Here is a 16,658-nt window from a genome sequence, read left to right on the forward strand (position 1 = left end):
GCGTGTCAACCAAGACAGCCCCTCAACACCCAAAGCCTTCAGCATTTCTGGACGGATCTCATCAACCCCTGCGGCTTTGCCACTGTGGAGTTGTTTGACTACCTCAGTGACTTCCATCAGGGAAATTTGACGATGATCCCCCATCAGCTTCCAGCTCTGCCTCAACCAACGTTAGTCGGATTCAGGAGTTCCTCAAAGTGCTCCTTCCACCGGCCGATAACCTTCTCAGTTGAAGTCAGCAGGGTCCCACCCTTGCTGTACACAGCTTGGATGGTTCCTCGCTTCCCCCTCCAGAGGTGCCGGATGGTTTGCCAGAAGCACCTTGGTGCCGACCAAAAGTCCTTCTCCATAGCTTCTCCGAACTTCTCCCACACCCGCTGCTTTGCCTCTGACACGGCAGAAGCTGCCGCCCTTCTAGTCCTTCGATACCCTGCAACTGTTTCTGGAGTCCTCCCGGATAACATAACCCGGAAGGACTCCTTCTTCAGTTGGCCGGCTTCCCTGACCACCGGGGTCCACCACGGTGTTCGAGGGTTACCGCCCCTTGAGGCACCTAAGACCTTGAGACCACAGCTCATCACCGCAGCTTCAGCAATAGAGGTTTTGAACATCGCCCACTCAGGTTCAATGCCCCCAACCTCCACAGGGATGGCTGAAAAGCTCCGCCGGAGGTGTGAGTTAAAGATCCCCAGGACAGGGGCTTCCTCCAGACGTTCCCAGTTCACCCGCACTACCCGTTTGGGTTTACCAGGTCTGTCCAGAGTCTTCCCCCACCCCTTGATCCAACTCACCACCAGATGGTGATCAGTCGACTGCTCCGCCCCTCTCTTCACCCGAGTGTCCAAAACATGCGGCCTCAGGTCAGATGATACGATTACGAAATCGATCATTGACCTTTGGCCTAGGGTGCTCTGGTACCATGTGCACTTATGAGCATCCTTATGTTCGAACATGGCTTTTGTTATGGCCATTCCATGGCTAGCACAGAAGTCCAACAACAAACGACCGTTCGGGTTTAGATCAGGGAGGCCCTTCCTCCCAATCACGCCTCTCCAGGTGTCTCCATCGTTTCCCACGTGTGCGTTGAAGTCTCTCAGCAAGACTACGGAGTCCCCTACTGGAGCCATCTGCAGGGCTCCATTCAGGGTCTCCAAGAAGGCCGAACACTCAGAACTGCGGTTTGGGGCATAGGCACAAACAACAGTCAGAGTTTTCCCCCCCATAACCCGAAGGCGTAGGGAGGCGACCCTCTCGTCCACCGGGATAAACTCCAACGTAGCGGCGTTCAGCCGGGGGCTAGTGAGTATCCCCACCCCGGCCCGACGCCTCACACCTTGGGCAACTCCGGAGAAGAATAGAGTCCAACCCCTATCCAGGAGTACGGTTCCAGAGCCAAGACTGTGCGTGGAGGTAAGCCCCACCAGATCCAACTGGTAGCGATCCACCTTCCGTACTAGTTCCGGCTCCTTCCCCCACAGAGAGGTGACGTTCCTCGTCCCCAGAGCCAGCCTCTGCTGCCCGGGTCTGGTCCGTCGAGGTCCCTGACCATCACTGCCACCCATGTGACAGTGCACCCGACCCCAGCGGTTTTTCCCATGAGTGGTGGGCCCACAGGATGGAGGGATGGGAGGCACCACGTAGCTTCTTCGGGCTGTGCCCGACCGGGCTCCGTGGCAAACCCGGCCACCGGGCGCTCGCTGTCGGGCCCTCCCTCTGGGCCTGGCTCCAGACGGGGGCCCGGGGCTTCCTCCGGGCAGGGTCTCTCCTTTCCTTTCCCTTTCTTTCATGAAGTCGTCAAGCAGGGTAACCTTACATTTTAATTTAGAACAACAATAACTGCTGTTTTATATGTTGCTCAAAGTTGTGCATGAAAATCATCATGTTTTTTATAAGCTAAGATTTGAATAGTAACTAAATAGTTCTGTAAAGATGGTGCTGGTATTATTTAATGCAATTGAAACAGGAAAATAACATAAAACCCTCAGTGTTGAGTTCACAGTCATTTTGCTTGTTGCACTACAGCAGGGGTCTGCAACCACAGGCTCTTTAACCTGTCTGAAGTGGCTCCTGTAGCTTTGACAAAACAAAACATGGAACATGTATTTGTTGTTGCACAGCGGACAATCTTTCAAAGGGAACACCTCTTATCTTGGAGTTCGAGGTGATACTGTGACACTGAAATAAAATAGTTTTTAATAGTTTGTCAACTAAAGAATGCGTCACACGGGCGCGGTGCCTTTCCCTGCAGGTGGCTTATCTTGAGTTGCAGACCCCCGCCTAACTCGGTGTGCTAACCATGGATAAAACCAAAAAAAGATAAGTTTCAGAGGAAAGTTCTTTAACTCTGCGCGGACAGATACATTTGCTTTCCCTGATAACGATGCTGGCTGACCTGTGTGCTTCATATGTGGAGAGAAATGAGCAAACAGAAGATGTGATGTTGAAAGACATGTTGTGGGACATTTGTGAGGCTGTTGTCTGTTTAAAAGCCAAAGAAATGATCAGCACCTCCATGTGGATGGAAACACACTGACACGCACATAATTAAATACAAACTGACCGATTTGTTTATGTTTCCTCTTTAAGATATTAGGCTGCAGCTATACGTTTGGTTTTTTCAAAGTGGGCTACTTTTTTTATTCATTTAATTTTTATATTGTATTTATTGTTTTATGCATTTTTATATTATATTTATTTTATTCAACAAATATGAGGAGGACTCAAATAGTCTGCATAGTTCTGTGTTTAATTTATTTAAGTAGGACTAAACATGCCAGTGTATTGTTTCCTTCTCTTCACAAGAGTTTGGTGTTTTCATTTGTTAAAACAGGTAAACATAGCAACAGTTTCTTTTATTGTCATTCTGTAATTTCATAAATGCAACAAATGTAGTATAACTATATATTAAATCTATAAGCTGTTATCAAATATGTTTTGCGGCTCCAGACAAATCTTATTTGGTGGAAGAGGGGCAACATGGCTCTTTAGATAGTAAAGGTTGCCGACCCCTGCACTACAGTAACAGCGACAAGCTTCCATGTACAACACTTCCTGGTGTCATGGCGCAGAGCGACCACTGGATGGACCCCAACACAAAGGAACCACAAGCATTGAGTCACTGCACTGACACAGTTTGTGACACAGGTTCAGGATCACTTCTCATGTTGACAAAGGACAACTGTGTTTGTAAATGCTGGATAAATATGTTGAATGTTACAGGTAAAAACTGAGCTGATCTTTTGGCTGATATAACAAGTTTATATTTTGTAATATAAATTTTAAAAATGCAATTTTTGGATCGTCTTCTCTGTAGGGATGTCACAATACCAGACATTTGGAGTCGAAACCAATACGAGTGAATTTCCATGATTGTCGATACAACGGGAAAAACTAAACAAAACAATCAAATAAACACTTGTTTGTATTAGAAAGTTATTAAACACGTTAAAATTCCTTCTCTTATATCTATTTTATATTGCTATGAAAACCTCTGTCTATTTAAGTTTCTCGCAAAAACTTTATTTTACAAGATTTGAACACGTCATAATAGATTTTAGCTTCGGCCATTACTAATTCTTAATGAATAGAACTTAAACGTATCATAATGTAACGCAATGCATTCTCCGTTAGCTCCGTATTTTTAGCCAAGCAGGACTGTGCTGCCCACTATCCTTCCAGACGAACGATCAGTTCTACCCCTCAACAATAAGTTTGGGAAAGATGCTGCTGAGGAAGTTTTAGCCGCCCAGGGCTGCACAGTTCAAGTATCTGACTTGTACGTCATGAAGTTTAAAGTTTACTTTTACCTCACGTTCAACCAGACACATTCTTGTAACGTCACTAAAGTCATGTCTAAACATGAGGAAACAACACCTGACAAACAGCTGCAGGAGGAGGAGCAACACAGGAGGAAGGAGAGCTTCACCTCACACTGCAGAAGTGAAAGTAAAGTTTGTCAGAGTGGAGCCACGCTGCAGTCGAGACAAGTCTCAGTTTCTCTCTAAAACAAACTGAAGTCATCAGATCTTTGTCAACAACACAGCAGAGTCTCTGCCAAACACTGGTGAGTACAGCTGATCATATTTACACTTTCAACAAGCAGGATTCACAACTTCAGCTCTACTCTTTCACTTTAAACTCGGGAAGGTATATAATTATATAACTAATGTTTGTCCAGAGAGCCACGATACAGTATCCCACTTTAATAGCTTTAAACAATCTCTCTGTCACTTCTCAGGACTTTAGTAAATTGTTAGAGTCACTTCTGCTTTCCAGACATTGTTACTGACACTGATCACTTCGTACATACTGCTTCCTGTTTCCTGTAGCTGTTTCACATTAAAAGCTTTCCATAAGAAAACCAGCCGGAGGCTTTTAAGATGAAGCAGCTAAAGAAACATTATCATCATCAAGTAAGCAGAGCTTTGTTAGCAGTGATATTCTCTAATAACAATTGGTTTACACAACAGGATGTTAAGTTAAGGCAGCACGAGTTAAATGCTCGCGGTTTCTCACAGCTCGACGTGGTGCAAGTTAAACAAAGCATACGATTCAAAAATACGTTACAAAAAGGTGATATTAAAAAACAGCAATCAGACTTTTTTCTTTCTATTCAAATAATTAAAACTGTTTTTGAATAAAGTATTTTTTTCTTCCACACTACATGTGCAGATATGGCTGCTGCAAACTATCTGCAATCTGAAGACCAGTTCCTGTGCTCCATCTGTCTGGATGTGTTCACTGATCCTGTCACCACATCATGTGGACACAACTTCTGCAAAAACTGTATCAATGCACACTGGAATACTAATGACCAGTACCTGTGTCCGATGTGTAAAAAGGTTTTCAGCACAAGACCTGAGCTCCATGTCAACACTTTCATCTCTGAGATGGTTGTTCAGTTCAGAGAGTCAGAGCAACAGAAAACCAGCAGCAGCAGCAGGTCAGAGAAACAAGTTGCCAAACCAGGAGAAGTTCCCTGTGACGTCTGCACTGGAACCAAACTGAAGGCTCTGAAGTCCTGTCTGGTGTGTCTGACCTCCTACTGTGAGACTCACCTGGAGCCTCATCTCACAGCGTCAAGGCTGAAAAGACATCAGCTGATCGACCCTGTGGAGAATCTGGAAGACAGGATGTGTACGAAGCACGATAAACCTCTGGAGTTGTTCTGTAAGACCGACCAGACATGTGTCTGCATGCTCTGCACTGTGTTAGACCACAAGATGCATGATGTTGTTTCTCTGAAAGAAGGATATGAAGGAAAGAAGGCCGAGCTACAGGCTGAAATTCAGCAGATGATTCAGAAGAGACAACTGAAGATCCAGGAGATCAAACAGTCAGTCGACCTCAGTGAAAAAGATGCAGACAGAGAGGTGGCAGAAGGTGTTCAGGTCTTCACTTCTCTTATGGAGTCTGTTGAGAGAGGACTGGATGAGCTCATCGACACGATCAAGGAGAAGCAGAAAGCAACAGAAAAACGGGCCGAAGCTTTCATCAAAGAGCTGGAACATGACATTTCTGGGCTGAAGAAAATAGGTACTGAGGTTGAGCAGCTCTCATGTTCCGAAGACCAACTCCACCTTCTCCAAAACTTTCCGTCGCTGAAAGTAGCTCCACCCACCAAGAACTGGACAAAGGTCAGAGTCCCGCCATCATATGAGGGAACTGTGCTGAGAGCTGTGGCTCAGCTGGAGGAGACACTCAGTAAGAAAATGAGGAAGCTGCTTGAAGCTGAGCTGAAGAGGGTCCAGAAGTATGCAGTGGATGTGACGCTTGATCCTGATACAGCAAATCCTGAACTCATCCTGTCTGATGATGGGAAACAAGTGAGTCATGGTGATGTGAAGAAGAATCTCCCCAACTACCCAAAGAGATTTTCTTATTGTAATTGTGTTTTAGGAAAGCAGAGTTTCTCATCAGGCAGATTTTACTTTGAAGTTCAAGTAAAAGGAAAGACTGGATGGGATTTAGGAGTGGCCAGAGAATCGATCAACAGGAAGGGAGACATCAGACTTTCACCTGAGTTTGGTTACTGGACTATATGGATGACAAATGAAAAGGAGTATGAAGCTCTTGATGCCCCTTCAGTCCTTCTCTCTCTGAAGTCTCAGCCTCAGAAGGTGGGGGTGTTTGTGGATTATCAGGAGGGTCTGGTCTCCTTTTATGACGTAGATGCTGCAGCTCTCATCTACTCCTTTACTGGCTGCTCCTTCACTGAGAAACTCTTCCCGTACTTCAGTCCTGATTGTAATGATGGCGGTGAAAACTCCGCCCCTCTGATCATCTCTCCTGTCATTGTAAGACGTTTTATTATATGCATCCCATAACACCGGCAACACGTTAATTTATTGCATTTCTCTCTTCAAACCTGCACCATGACACAAATGATGGAAATATCTATTTAAACCCACAGACATTTGTTTTTCCTTTACAGGGTCTCAGGGGGCCTGAGCTGATCCCGGGGCCGAGGAACATCTGGGACCGGTTAACAACTTATAACAAAAGGTGACACCGAGAGAAGCCAAAAGACCGGGAGAAGACTTGCGCTGCCGCTGAAAAGGGGAGCACATGGTCGGTGGATTTGAACCCAAAACCCACTCGCCTTGAGGCTGTAGTACTAACTGCACCCGTGTGCCGCCCCAAGATTAGATGGCAACAGTAATGTAAACTGTAAAACAAACTAGTTACAAGGAATCAGTAAGCAGTGACTTGAGCACCAAACAGAAAATCCTAGTTTACACATAAATTGTATTTGTACAGTTTATTGTTATAATCCTTAAGATTTCAGTCCTGGTTGATTTGGCGACACCTCTGGTTCCTGGTGAAAAAAGCAAGTGTGGTTTAATACAACCGCAAAGCAACTTGAGCAACTGCTTAGTCAGAACTACAACAGAAGAGCAGCTGCAGCAAAAATAGACCAGGAGCATAGAAATAGAGCAGAGAAAAGAGTCTCTGCTCAAGCATCCAGTGGACATCAGCACACTGGGCAGAAAAGGCAGCAGATTGTTTTCAGCAGCCTCAAAAAAAGCCAAATGTGACACAACCATGTGTGCTGGCTATTGGGGGAGAAAGATTTTCAACCCGGACATATTCGTTCTTTAAAAACACCTCTGGATTAGATCGTCTAAGACGCATTAAAAGATGCCCGGTGGCGTTTTCTTGTTAACAAAGGTTGTGTTTCTGTGGTATTTGTTAAAACAAGTTGTGTGCGATTCATTTATTTCCTGTAGAAAACATTTGCAAAGCCGATTTCTGTTAATACTTCTCACGTTGCATTGTTTACATCCATGTTTACTGGTTGCAGTCTTCTACTGCATGCCGCCCACATCCTTGTGTACTTGTAAGACACAAACAAAATCACGACCCACTTGTAAATACAAGACTCCACAGCGCCTCTGGTGGGCACCAACTCCACAGGGTACCTTTCAATGTAAATTATACCTTTTTTTGTATGCTTATAAATTACAATAATTGTTCAAAATCCTTTTGATGTTATTATTATATATTCATATGACGATTGTAACTGTTCCCACAAGACAAAACCCAGATGTTAGAGGGGCTTAGTGGGTTTTTTTGTCCCGTTAAAGAGGCTCTAGTGGTGCTCTGTGACGGCTGCGTGGCTAACTCCACCACACTCTGATTTTAACAAGGAAAGCAGCTGCACTGAACTGCTTGTCTTGAAAGAAAAGACGGGTGGGGAGTCGAGGCGTGGCAGCGTCGGGAACCCCCATAAATATCCCTGAGCAGGCAAAGTCTGTGAGTGGACTGGGGAAATACAGCACCGTCGGCCAGACTGAACCCTGTCTCCCCATTTCAGGCCATCAACCCAGACACCTCGCCAAATATACGGTTTGATGAGAGCTGAGACACCTGAGAGCTGCTGCTGTGACTTCTTGCTTCAAGGCGAGGCCCCAAAGTCAGCCTCAGTAAGCAGAGGCACCTGTGTGGACCATCGCTTCGGTCACACAACAGCATTTCTCAGTTTAGAAAACCAAAAGATTTGTTATCAACTTTCCAGGACACAAGGTCCAGAAAAAAAGCCAGAGCTGTTTCTAGGAATCTACAAGCAGCATGAGAGGCAGGTTTCTGAGTTTGGAGGGCAAAGGGACACGTCATAAATCATAATACTCTCTCCCCCCCCCCCGGCAGGGTGTCCCCCAGTCTTTGACACCTCTCTTAACAGCTCGTTAGGACGCAGTCCCCCCAAACCTCCCACAGACTTAGCAAATGTATCCGATACCAGCAACGGTTGATGTCATTTTGAGACCCAAGTTTGGCTTACATCTTCCTGACGGGGGTGTTACTCAATAAGTAGGTTCAGACATTAGTTTTATCTTCTCACTAAGTGTCAGTCTTTGCTCTCTGGAGTTGTTGGGGGGGGGGGGGGGAGATGTCAGAGCGAAGCGACCAACAAATTAAAACTGGTATATTGTCGTGACTAAAAATAAACGAGGTTTTCCCAGCAGCCCTGACACTGACCTTTACAGAGGGATGAGGCATTTTTAGCCTCAGAGTGTTGGGAGTCTGGGTCAGACTGCCAGCAGAGGCCTGCAGAGGAAGGTGCAGCATGTGGTGATGTTCACATCCATCCCCGGCCACCATCAGATCGCAAACTCAGTGATTTCTTTCTGGGAGTAAGTTCCCTCTATCAAATAGTGCAGGCCAAGGTAATCAGTTTATATTGTGTCTGCGGCAACAAGTACCAAAACCCGTGGGCAGTTGTTGCTTATGTAGATTAAAAGTCCTTCTTCTCGTCAGACACACAGATTTAAACCTGTTTTGTACAATATTTATACGTTTGCCGTTTGACATTGTTTTGCTGATTTTGTGAAATAAATAAAAATGCTTTGTTGAAAAATGTGTTTGCACTTTATGTTTGTAAAGGTACGGTCTTGTTTTTAAAATATATAATTCTGGTACTGTATCAGTAACAAAACTAAAAAAAATACAAATATATCATGCACAATTCTGAAAAATGTATATTTATAGTTTTTCCCCCAATTCTAACTTCCTAAAGCCGTTTGTGTTTCACACTAGAAGAATACAAACTTCACAGTAGCTCTAAGCCTCTAGTAAAAAGGTTAAAAGTAGTGTTTGCCCCCAAATGGTTTATTAAAAACCAAATCCCCACGCTGATTTTATATTTATTCACACACACACACACACACACAGATACTTACAGTGCGAGCACATGTCCAGGGCATAACTGGCTTCATTTCCCTGAAAGAGAGAAGAGTGATAATGAAATGAGAACCGTTTTATATTTAGGCATCTGAACAAATCTGTCATTTATACCAAAAAGAAGCAAATTGCTTTAAAACAAGAGAACAAAGGAGGACTGTGGTCTGCTGTGTGTCTCCGTGTGAAATGAGCAGCTTTTGGCTTATACAGAGGAGCCAAAAAGCCCGTCAGTACATCACATTAAATCCCACTCGTATATAACAATTCTCCATGGACTCGGAGAAATCTTAAGCCTCTTGCATTTATAACTATACTGTAGAAAATCAACTCAAATGCCAAAGAAAAACGATGAATTGAGCTCTTCTGTGTCCTGTTCTACGCTAATTGTTAGTGTTCTTCATTATGCATGAGCGACAGAATGATCTGGACTCTGAAAACTAGGCCGTGCCGACTTGATTTTCCTCGTCTCATCTCTCGAGGACTTAAATCAGGCTGCTCAACCGAGGCTGCAGATTTCCTCCTCGACTGGTATCGAGAGCCACATTGACTCTAATTCCCATAAACGGGTCATGTGTGAGGTTTATTCTGCGTTACAGTCGGGGTGGGCCACATCATATCCATCACGATATGCCGCCATCATTGTTTTGTGTATCATTCTGTATGCATGCTTCTATTGTCACTCGTCTTTGAGTGTCTAGATAAGCCCTTTATAAATTAAATGTATTATTTTTATGGTAATGGAAACATATAAACTTTAACTGGAGAATGTTTGGCTTTGAACAAATGTACGAATCATTTAATCTCTGCAGTCCAGAGTAGCAGATCCTCAGAGTGAGGCATCGTGTGGTTTGGATCTTGAACACGGGCCATTTTCTCTAAATGCAACATAGTTCTGAAAAAGGCCATTTTGTTTTCCTCAATCAGTTTCACTCCAGATTGAATTATTCTGTTTGTGAGTGAGATTGATGCCGGTTAGAGAGTTGATTCGGTTTCTTTGATTGCTGTGCCAGCCACTCAAACATTCCTCCTCCCTCCGCAGGGAACTCCACATGCAGAGGTCTGCTCCAGCTTGTTGTCTGACACTGAGCCCAACACACACTTGGCTCTGATCTCAGGCGTCACATGGGCCTCGTACACTACATGGGGTTCCCTTTTTATCTAGTACTTGTGAGTTCCTCGTGCACATTAATATTGAGGTGGATGCTGTAGTGCACTAAACTGGTCGGACTGGTAAGTTTTAATGCCATGAAACATTAAAACTGTGTGTGAGATGTTTGTAATAAACTGTTATGATGTTTTTCTTCTTTCCTTCAATAATGGATATTTGAACAGATTACACACCAGATGTATTAAGGAGGATAAAAATTAAAACTTTGAATTAGTTGACATTTATCCCCTTAGATTAGATTAGTTTTCCGTTTTGATTTGATTTGCAGTCGACTTCGTTCGATTGAAGAGGTTTAAACTGATTTGTCAGTCCACAGTAAGTTCAGCTGATGCTCCCTGATGCAGCTCCAGCAGTGCTGACACTAGACTAACCTTTTATTGTGAAGGTTGAAGAACATGTTGATAAAGCAACACGTTGCCTGTTAGTTCCAGCTCGTTAGAGACTTTACTGTGCACCTGACACTGAAACAGGAAGTAGTTCCTGTTTAAATCTGCACACGTTGATGTTAACCTTGCAGTTTAACTGACTGCTGATTTCTTCGGTCCTTATTGAAATGTTGCTACGGAGGTATTTGTCTCTTTCTGCCTTTTTTTAAAATTGGACTTTCTACAACCTAAAAGCACGAAACACCATTTAAAAATATGAACTGAACCCAATCAAGCTTTTAATGGCAGGAGATTCCAAAATGTTAAACGGTGGAGTACATTAAACAATTAATCACTGCACTTCTGACACATGTACTTCTGGGAGAGCCTGCAGCAGCAGGAACTGCAGCAGGATTAACAGCACGCATCTCAACAGGGATGCAGACATACACCGCCTGGTGATTCAGCAGCTCTTCACACTACAAAAACATTAAGATAATGTGGACTGCAGGTTTAGGACCGGGGCTTATATTATTACTTAAATCTGTGTTTTGCAAGTCAAAATGTCTGCAGGGAAAGAAGGTCTCCCCAGTTTCACTCCACGTTTTTCCTCCTTGTCATCTGCATGCAGTTCTTCAGTTCAGCCTCACTTAACGTACAGCCACTACACCCTCATCCTGTCCTCTCCGTTTGTGTGTGCACTGGATGAGTCACTAATATACTAAACATCGATCACATTGCAGCCAGTATTACATTCATGATTTAGAGTGCTTCCATTAATGACACATCTGCAGCAAAGCGATTTCCTCTGGTCAAAGGACTCTGCAGTTTGTCCGCACACACGTACTCACCATCACCTCTAGAGGATCAAGTGGCATCACAAGACAGGACGGGCCTGCGCTAGCTGTTAGCATGCTAATGTCAGTAGATATCTCTGCAACACAACACATACGACGTCTTTGACACAACCTGAACACGGTTACCTCTTCACATTCTGATGATGTTAGTTCATTGCATCGGTTATATTTATATCAACTCACAAAAAGCAACTAAAATATAATTCGACAATTTCATTACTGGACTCTTCCAGATGTGTAGATTAAAAACACTATTTATATAATAAAAAATGATACGATGAGTCGATATTTGATCGTTGACCGTCGTTACACTTTGCACTATTGTGATGACAAAACGTCTGAAACTGAGCAGCTGTTAAAAGACGTTTGTGAATTAAAACATAAACACTGCGAGTGTTTCCAGCGAAGCTACTCGGGTCAATAACTGTATCTGAGTGAATCTGACCTACAATGAAACATGTGCCTGTATATTTAGGGACGGTGAACGGTACCCCCACCTCAGCTCGGTTTATCTGCCACATTATTTGAATCTCCATTGCTTCACAGCGTACATGACAGTAAAGCTGCAGCAGCGTCTGACAGGAATCTCAAACAGCTGACCTACGCATCAACTGTCATATCAACGACGCAAAAATGCACATAGTTGGGTTTTTTTGTCCCTTGTGGTCTTCGGAAGACGACTAAACTCACAGCACACAGACCACTGCGGCAGAGCTGGAAAGTATAATTTAGCTTTACATGACTTTAAGCCGGATAAATATCAGAATGCACGTTAAAACGACACGACACCCACCCTTTGAAGACCTTTTCGTAAAGATCACCCTTCACACAAACGCCTAATCAATCGGGAAAACGCAGTTCTTTCTTCTCCTATTTCAGTCAGCCGACAACAAAACAGTTTGATCACAACATGCACAGGCTGCTGCGCTGTCGTCACTCACAGAGATCTGATGGCCGAACACAATATAATGATGTCATTGAAGGTCGTAAATACTACGTGTGGTGAACAGGTGAACAGTAATACCTGTCTGAGGATTAAATATTTATGATCACAATGTTTTAGGGCTGAACCATTAATCTGAAATGTATTCAAATCTCAATGTGGACGAGTGCAACATCCAAAAGTGGAGGATCAGCAATGTCTTTAACCCCAAATGCTGTTTTTTGTTGTTGTTCGTATCACATGTTGCTGTCGGGCAGATCAAATTATCAACGGCTAAAATGTTTGTTGGGAAATATGCCAAATAAATCAATGAATTAATAGCATATTAAAGAGTCTAATCAGGTTCCACACATGGCCTGTGACGCGGTCAAAAGGGAATTTGGAGAAATCTATTCCGACTGGGCAAAGCTGGGAAACATTGCCAGCTCAATTCCTGTGTCTGTGTTTTTTTCCGGTTCTCTGCACAGATCTGACACCCGCTCGCCCGCCTGCGCTCATCCTCGGCGCTCTGGAGTTCAGTACGCAGAGGTTGCCTGCCAAAGGCGGCGGTGTCGGTGGTACGAAGGTCCCTGGGGACCGTCGACGGTAGACAATAACCTTATATTTGTGTAGTGCAGGTTATACGAGCGGCTCCAAAGAGTTCATTCTGCTGACTTCTTTTAATAAAATACATTTGTTGTAACTTGGATCATAGCGTTTTTGTTTTATTGATTTTTAAATGTAGGCTTAAAAGCACATGTCCAGTAGATCTTCTATATGGCTGCAATTCTGGAATATTAACGGCCATATTGGTCTAGCGTAAACTCTGGTCCAAGCCTACAAAATTATCATTCCCACCAACATCGTGACTCATGTCTCAATATCTACCAAAATAAATCGCAATTAGATCTTTTTTCCAAATCCTTCAGCCCTACTATGTTCTCTGAGGGACTTCCCAGAATCCAGTGTCACTACTACAACATAGACAACCCTGCAGAAATACAGTGACGCTGAAATTAATTGAAAATCATCATTGCTGTATTTAAAATAAGTGATCACAAAGACAATGTTTTCTAAAGCTTGGTTTTCCTCATTTTCCAATTGATCTACTCTAGAAAGCGTTTGAGTATGAGGAACAGCAGCGTTGAGGGCATTGAGGGCCGGAAAGAGAGAAAAGATGTGTTTTATAAATTCAGCTGGCTCAGTGTGGGCGTATTCTTACTCCTGGCAGAACTAGGGTAATCATTTTCCACACAATGTTGGATTCATCTATCCATTTTTAACTCGCATTAAGCTTTGAACTCTAAAGGGAAATACTCCCCGGCGGCATATGAGTGTTACAACATATAGGCCTTCCACCGGCCTATTTCCCAACGTTTACGCACGACGACTCTCCAAAATCAGATCACATTTGGATCGGCACATCCCAGCTAATGTACCTCGACTACCTCGTCTGCCTGTATGATGTAACGTGGCCAATGTGTGTTGCACTCACAATAATAACTTTTACCTGCCTCCACAAAATGAGGAAAGCGTCACTGCTTGTCCTTGTTGTTGGCTCTTATTTACTGATTATCATCATCTTGCTCTTGCTCTATATAATTAAACATCATAATCATTACATAATGAATAGATTAGGACGCTTAACTGAAGATTCGGATGCACTAGAAGCAGCCACATTTCTCAACGCATGCGACTTGTGGCTCCTGATTAAAGGTTTGCAGAGTTTTAACCTTAAAACTGTCACTAAGACGAATACCAAGTCAACAGTAACGTCTCCGGTTCAAATCCAGACGAGAACCCCTGTTGCATCTCTCGCACTCTACTATTTGCCTGCTAATTTAGGGGAACAAAATACAAAATAAGTATAGGGGTTATTTGCTCAGGCTGTATTTACCCTGTCATACGCAGATAGAAACAAAGCAGACATCTTCCCTTGGAAAATTTCCAAAAATATACCTACCCTTTGCAACCCTAGATGAAACTGCATGGAAACTAATAGTAATTATATTAAAATTGTGCATATAGAGGTGCTGTTTTGCCTATTTTTGTCCTTTTTTGATCAAAGCTCAGTGGGTAGAGAAAAAGTGTAATTAAACTAATTTCACGTTATTTTACAGAAAGCATCATTAACCTACTATCAACGATAAGAAGTCTGAATATCACACGGCTTTAACCCTAAATAATAAAGATAAAGATTGATTTGATGAGATTTAAACACCAACAGAGATGTCTGACAGAGCTCCAGTGTACTGACGATTCTGCCATTTTTCACTTAAGACAACACTTCCTGTCAACATTTTCAAAATAAAACAGTAATTTGCAGGTGGAAAGTGACAACTATATGTTGCACCTTTTTTTCACAGTTACACTAAAGGGATCCTGCAGATGTAGTCATGTGTCGTCCTAAAACAAGTTTTTCCATAACATAACAACTATGTGCCAAATCTTTGGTGTCAGAAATTAAGGGGGGGGGGGGGCAGCAGGCAAACATTGCCAAAAAAGAGTGCCAATCAAATTGACCGCCGAATTGACAATCAATTTAAATACCAGTTTTAACGCCAATATCCCAATCCTACATACAGCAGACTCATTTTATTTACATTTAATTCACATTTCTCTTTGTTTAATTTTGTTGGCACAAGGTGGTGATTACTGTAAGCATTTTAATTTGGGCTTCACATTAAAAACAGCAACTTTAAGCACAATTTTAAAAAAATTAAATGCCCCCAGAATTTTGTAAATGCTCCAATTGATTTGACAGTTGGGACAAATTTGTCCCCCAAATATTTATTTAATTTCCTACACTACCCACCTTTACCAGCTGCTACATTTAAGCGATGAACACATTAATGCATGAATAATTATAATCAAATAATATAAAATGCATGATACAGATTTTAAAGCTTTTATTTTTATTTATTTTTGATGTTACGACACTTCCGTCGTTATGTGTTGCGCACTTGACGCACCTCCAGCTAGCTAGCCTGCTAGCTAAACCGTAACAGTATTTCTGTATTTCCTCACAAGCTAACTAGCCTCGTAACCATATCATAGCGAGCCACACATCGACGTTACTCTGTGCGTGGATGTGTGGCAGTGTGTCATTTGAAAGAAGCAGAAATAATACAATAATTAAACAATACTGTCATAGACAATAAAAACGTTAAGCTATTTTTTTTTATGTGAGCGAGCGCTGTGCTAACGGTAGCTAGGTTAGCATGGGGTGCTAGTTCTAAAGCTAGCAGTGCAGACGAAGGAGGAGAATCTGTTTTTACAAAATGACATTATGATTTTAAAAATGAAGAACAGATTTTCTTACCATTTTGCCGCAAGAGGTCGGAAGCTGCTTGGAGAGTGATTTAAAGCTCCGTTAACGGATCGACGCAGTCAGATAAAGACGACGTTTCAACGAGGTTTATGACTTTTAACGGTAAGATACCGACCACCGGCTGTTTGACTTTACGGTTTCTGACAGCGGGGGAGAGATTCACTGCAGCGCCAGCAGATAGAGCCGCAGAGGGGGAGAGAGAGAAGATAGTGGTGTAGAGAGAGAGAGGGGGAGAGTGAAGAGGGAGCGAGGAGGAGGAGGAGGAGGAGGAGGAGGGGAAGGTGCAAACCAAAGCTCGTCTATTGAGAGGAGGCATCACTCTATTTCATAATAAGAAACACTAAAGGGAAATGTGTATGAATGTAACCAAAGTGCATTTACTCCAATACTGAACTAATTAGAGGTGCTTGTACTTCATATTTCTACTCCACTACATCTCAGAGGTAACTATTTTATTTTAAAGCTTAAGTTACTTTTTTAGATCCTGTTTTTCCTCCCCTCCCTGTCCAGTGTGAAGCCTGTATCTCCAGATGTGTGGAGTGTTTGTGATACACTGTGTGATGAAGTGTTCCTTTATGTGTTGAGAAGATTCTCCTCCTCCTCCAGATAAATAAAGTGTTTAAAAAGCCTCTTGGATCAGCTGTAAAATGCATCGTCACAAAGCTGAAAACAGGCTGTTTTTGTGAGGAGCTCATGAAAAGTAGACTTTTTAGAGACACGTGGTTCTCACAGGACAGAGACGCTACAAACATATGATGATCTTATAGAATATGATGCATTGATGGAGATTACACTACCAACAGGATGTAAAGGAGGGAACATTAGAACAACCTTA

At 43.0% G+C, this 16,658-nt stretch overlaps 2 protein-coding genes across 7 annotated transcripts in view; one reads left to right on the plus strand and one right to left on the minus strand.

Annotated features, from left to right (window-relative positions):
* ppp3r1b (protein phosphatase 3 (formerly 2B), regulatory s1ubunit B, alpha isoform, b) overlaps positions 1-16,057 on the minus strand; it is a 37,679-nt gene extending 21,622 nt beyond the window's left edge. For 2 of the 3 annotated variants that reach the window (XM_029428799.1, XM_029428800.1), the window contains exons 1-2: positions 15,815-16,057; positions 9,180-9,219 (exon numbers count right to left, since the gene is read on the minus strand). In XM_029428799.1, coding sequence (XP_029284659.1) covers positions 9,180-9,219; positions 15,815-15,817 — 43 coding nt within the window. In that variant the 5' untranslated portion in view covers positions 15,818-16,057. The remainder of the gene's footprint in view (positions 1-9,179; positions 9,220-15,814) is intronic. The other variant, XM_029428816.1, reaches the window with a different exon arrangement.
* LOC115027989 (E3 ubiquitin-protein ligase TRIM21-like) lies at positions 3,813-7,480 on the plus strand. 4 transcript variants are annotated; one of them, XM_029461624.1, is made up of 4 exons: positions 3,813-4,063; positions 4,672-5,825; positions 5,907-6,296; positions 6,434-7,480. In XM_029461624.1, exons 2-4 carry the CDS (start codon positions 4,674-4,676, stop codon positions 6,506-6,508), a joined length of 1,617 nt encoding a protein of 538 aa, XP_029317484.1. In that variant the 5' UTR covers positions 3,813-4,063; positions 4,672-4,673; the 3' UTR covers positions 6,509-7,480. The 4 variants fall into 4 exon arrangements, with proteins under 4 accessions (XP_029317484.1, XP_029317342.1, XP_029317395.1 ...); XM_029461482.1 differs by having other exon boundaries at positions 4,672-6,296; XM_029461718.1 differs by lacking the exon at positions 6,434-7,480 and having other exon boundaries at positions 3,815-4,063; positions 5,899-6,093.
* Positions 16,058-16,658: the final 601 nt, after the last annotated feature.

This window comes from Cottoperca gobio, chromosome 1 (genome assembly GCF_900634415.1).
Source record: "Cottoperca gobio chromosome 1, fCotGob3.1, whole genome shotgun sequence".
NCBI lineage: Eukaryota > Metazoa > Chordata > Actinopteri > Perciformes > Bovichtidae > Cottoperca > Cottoperca gobio.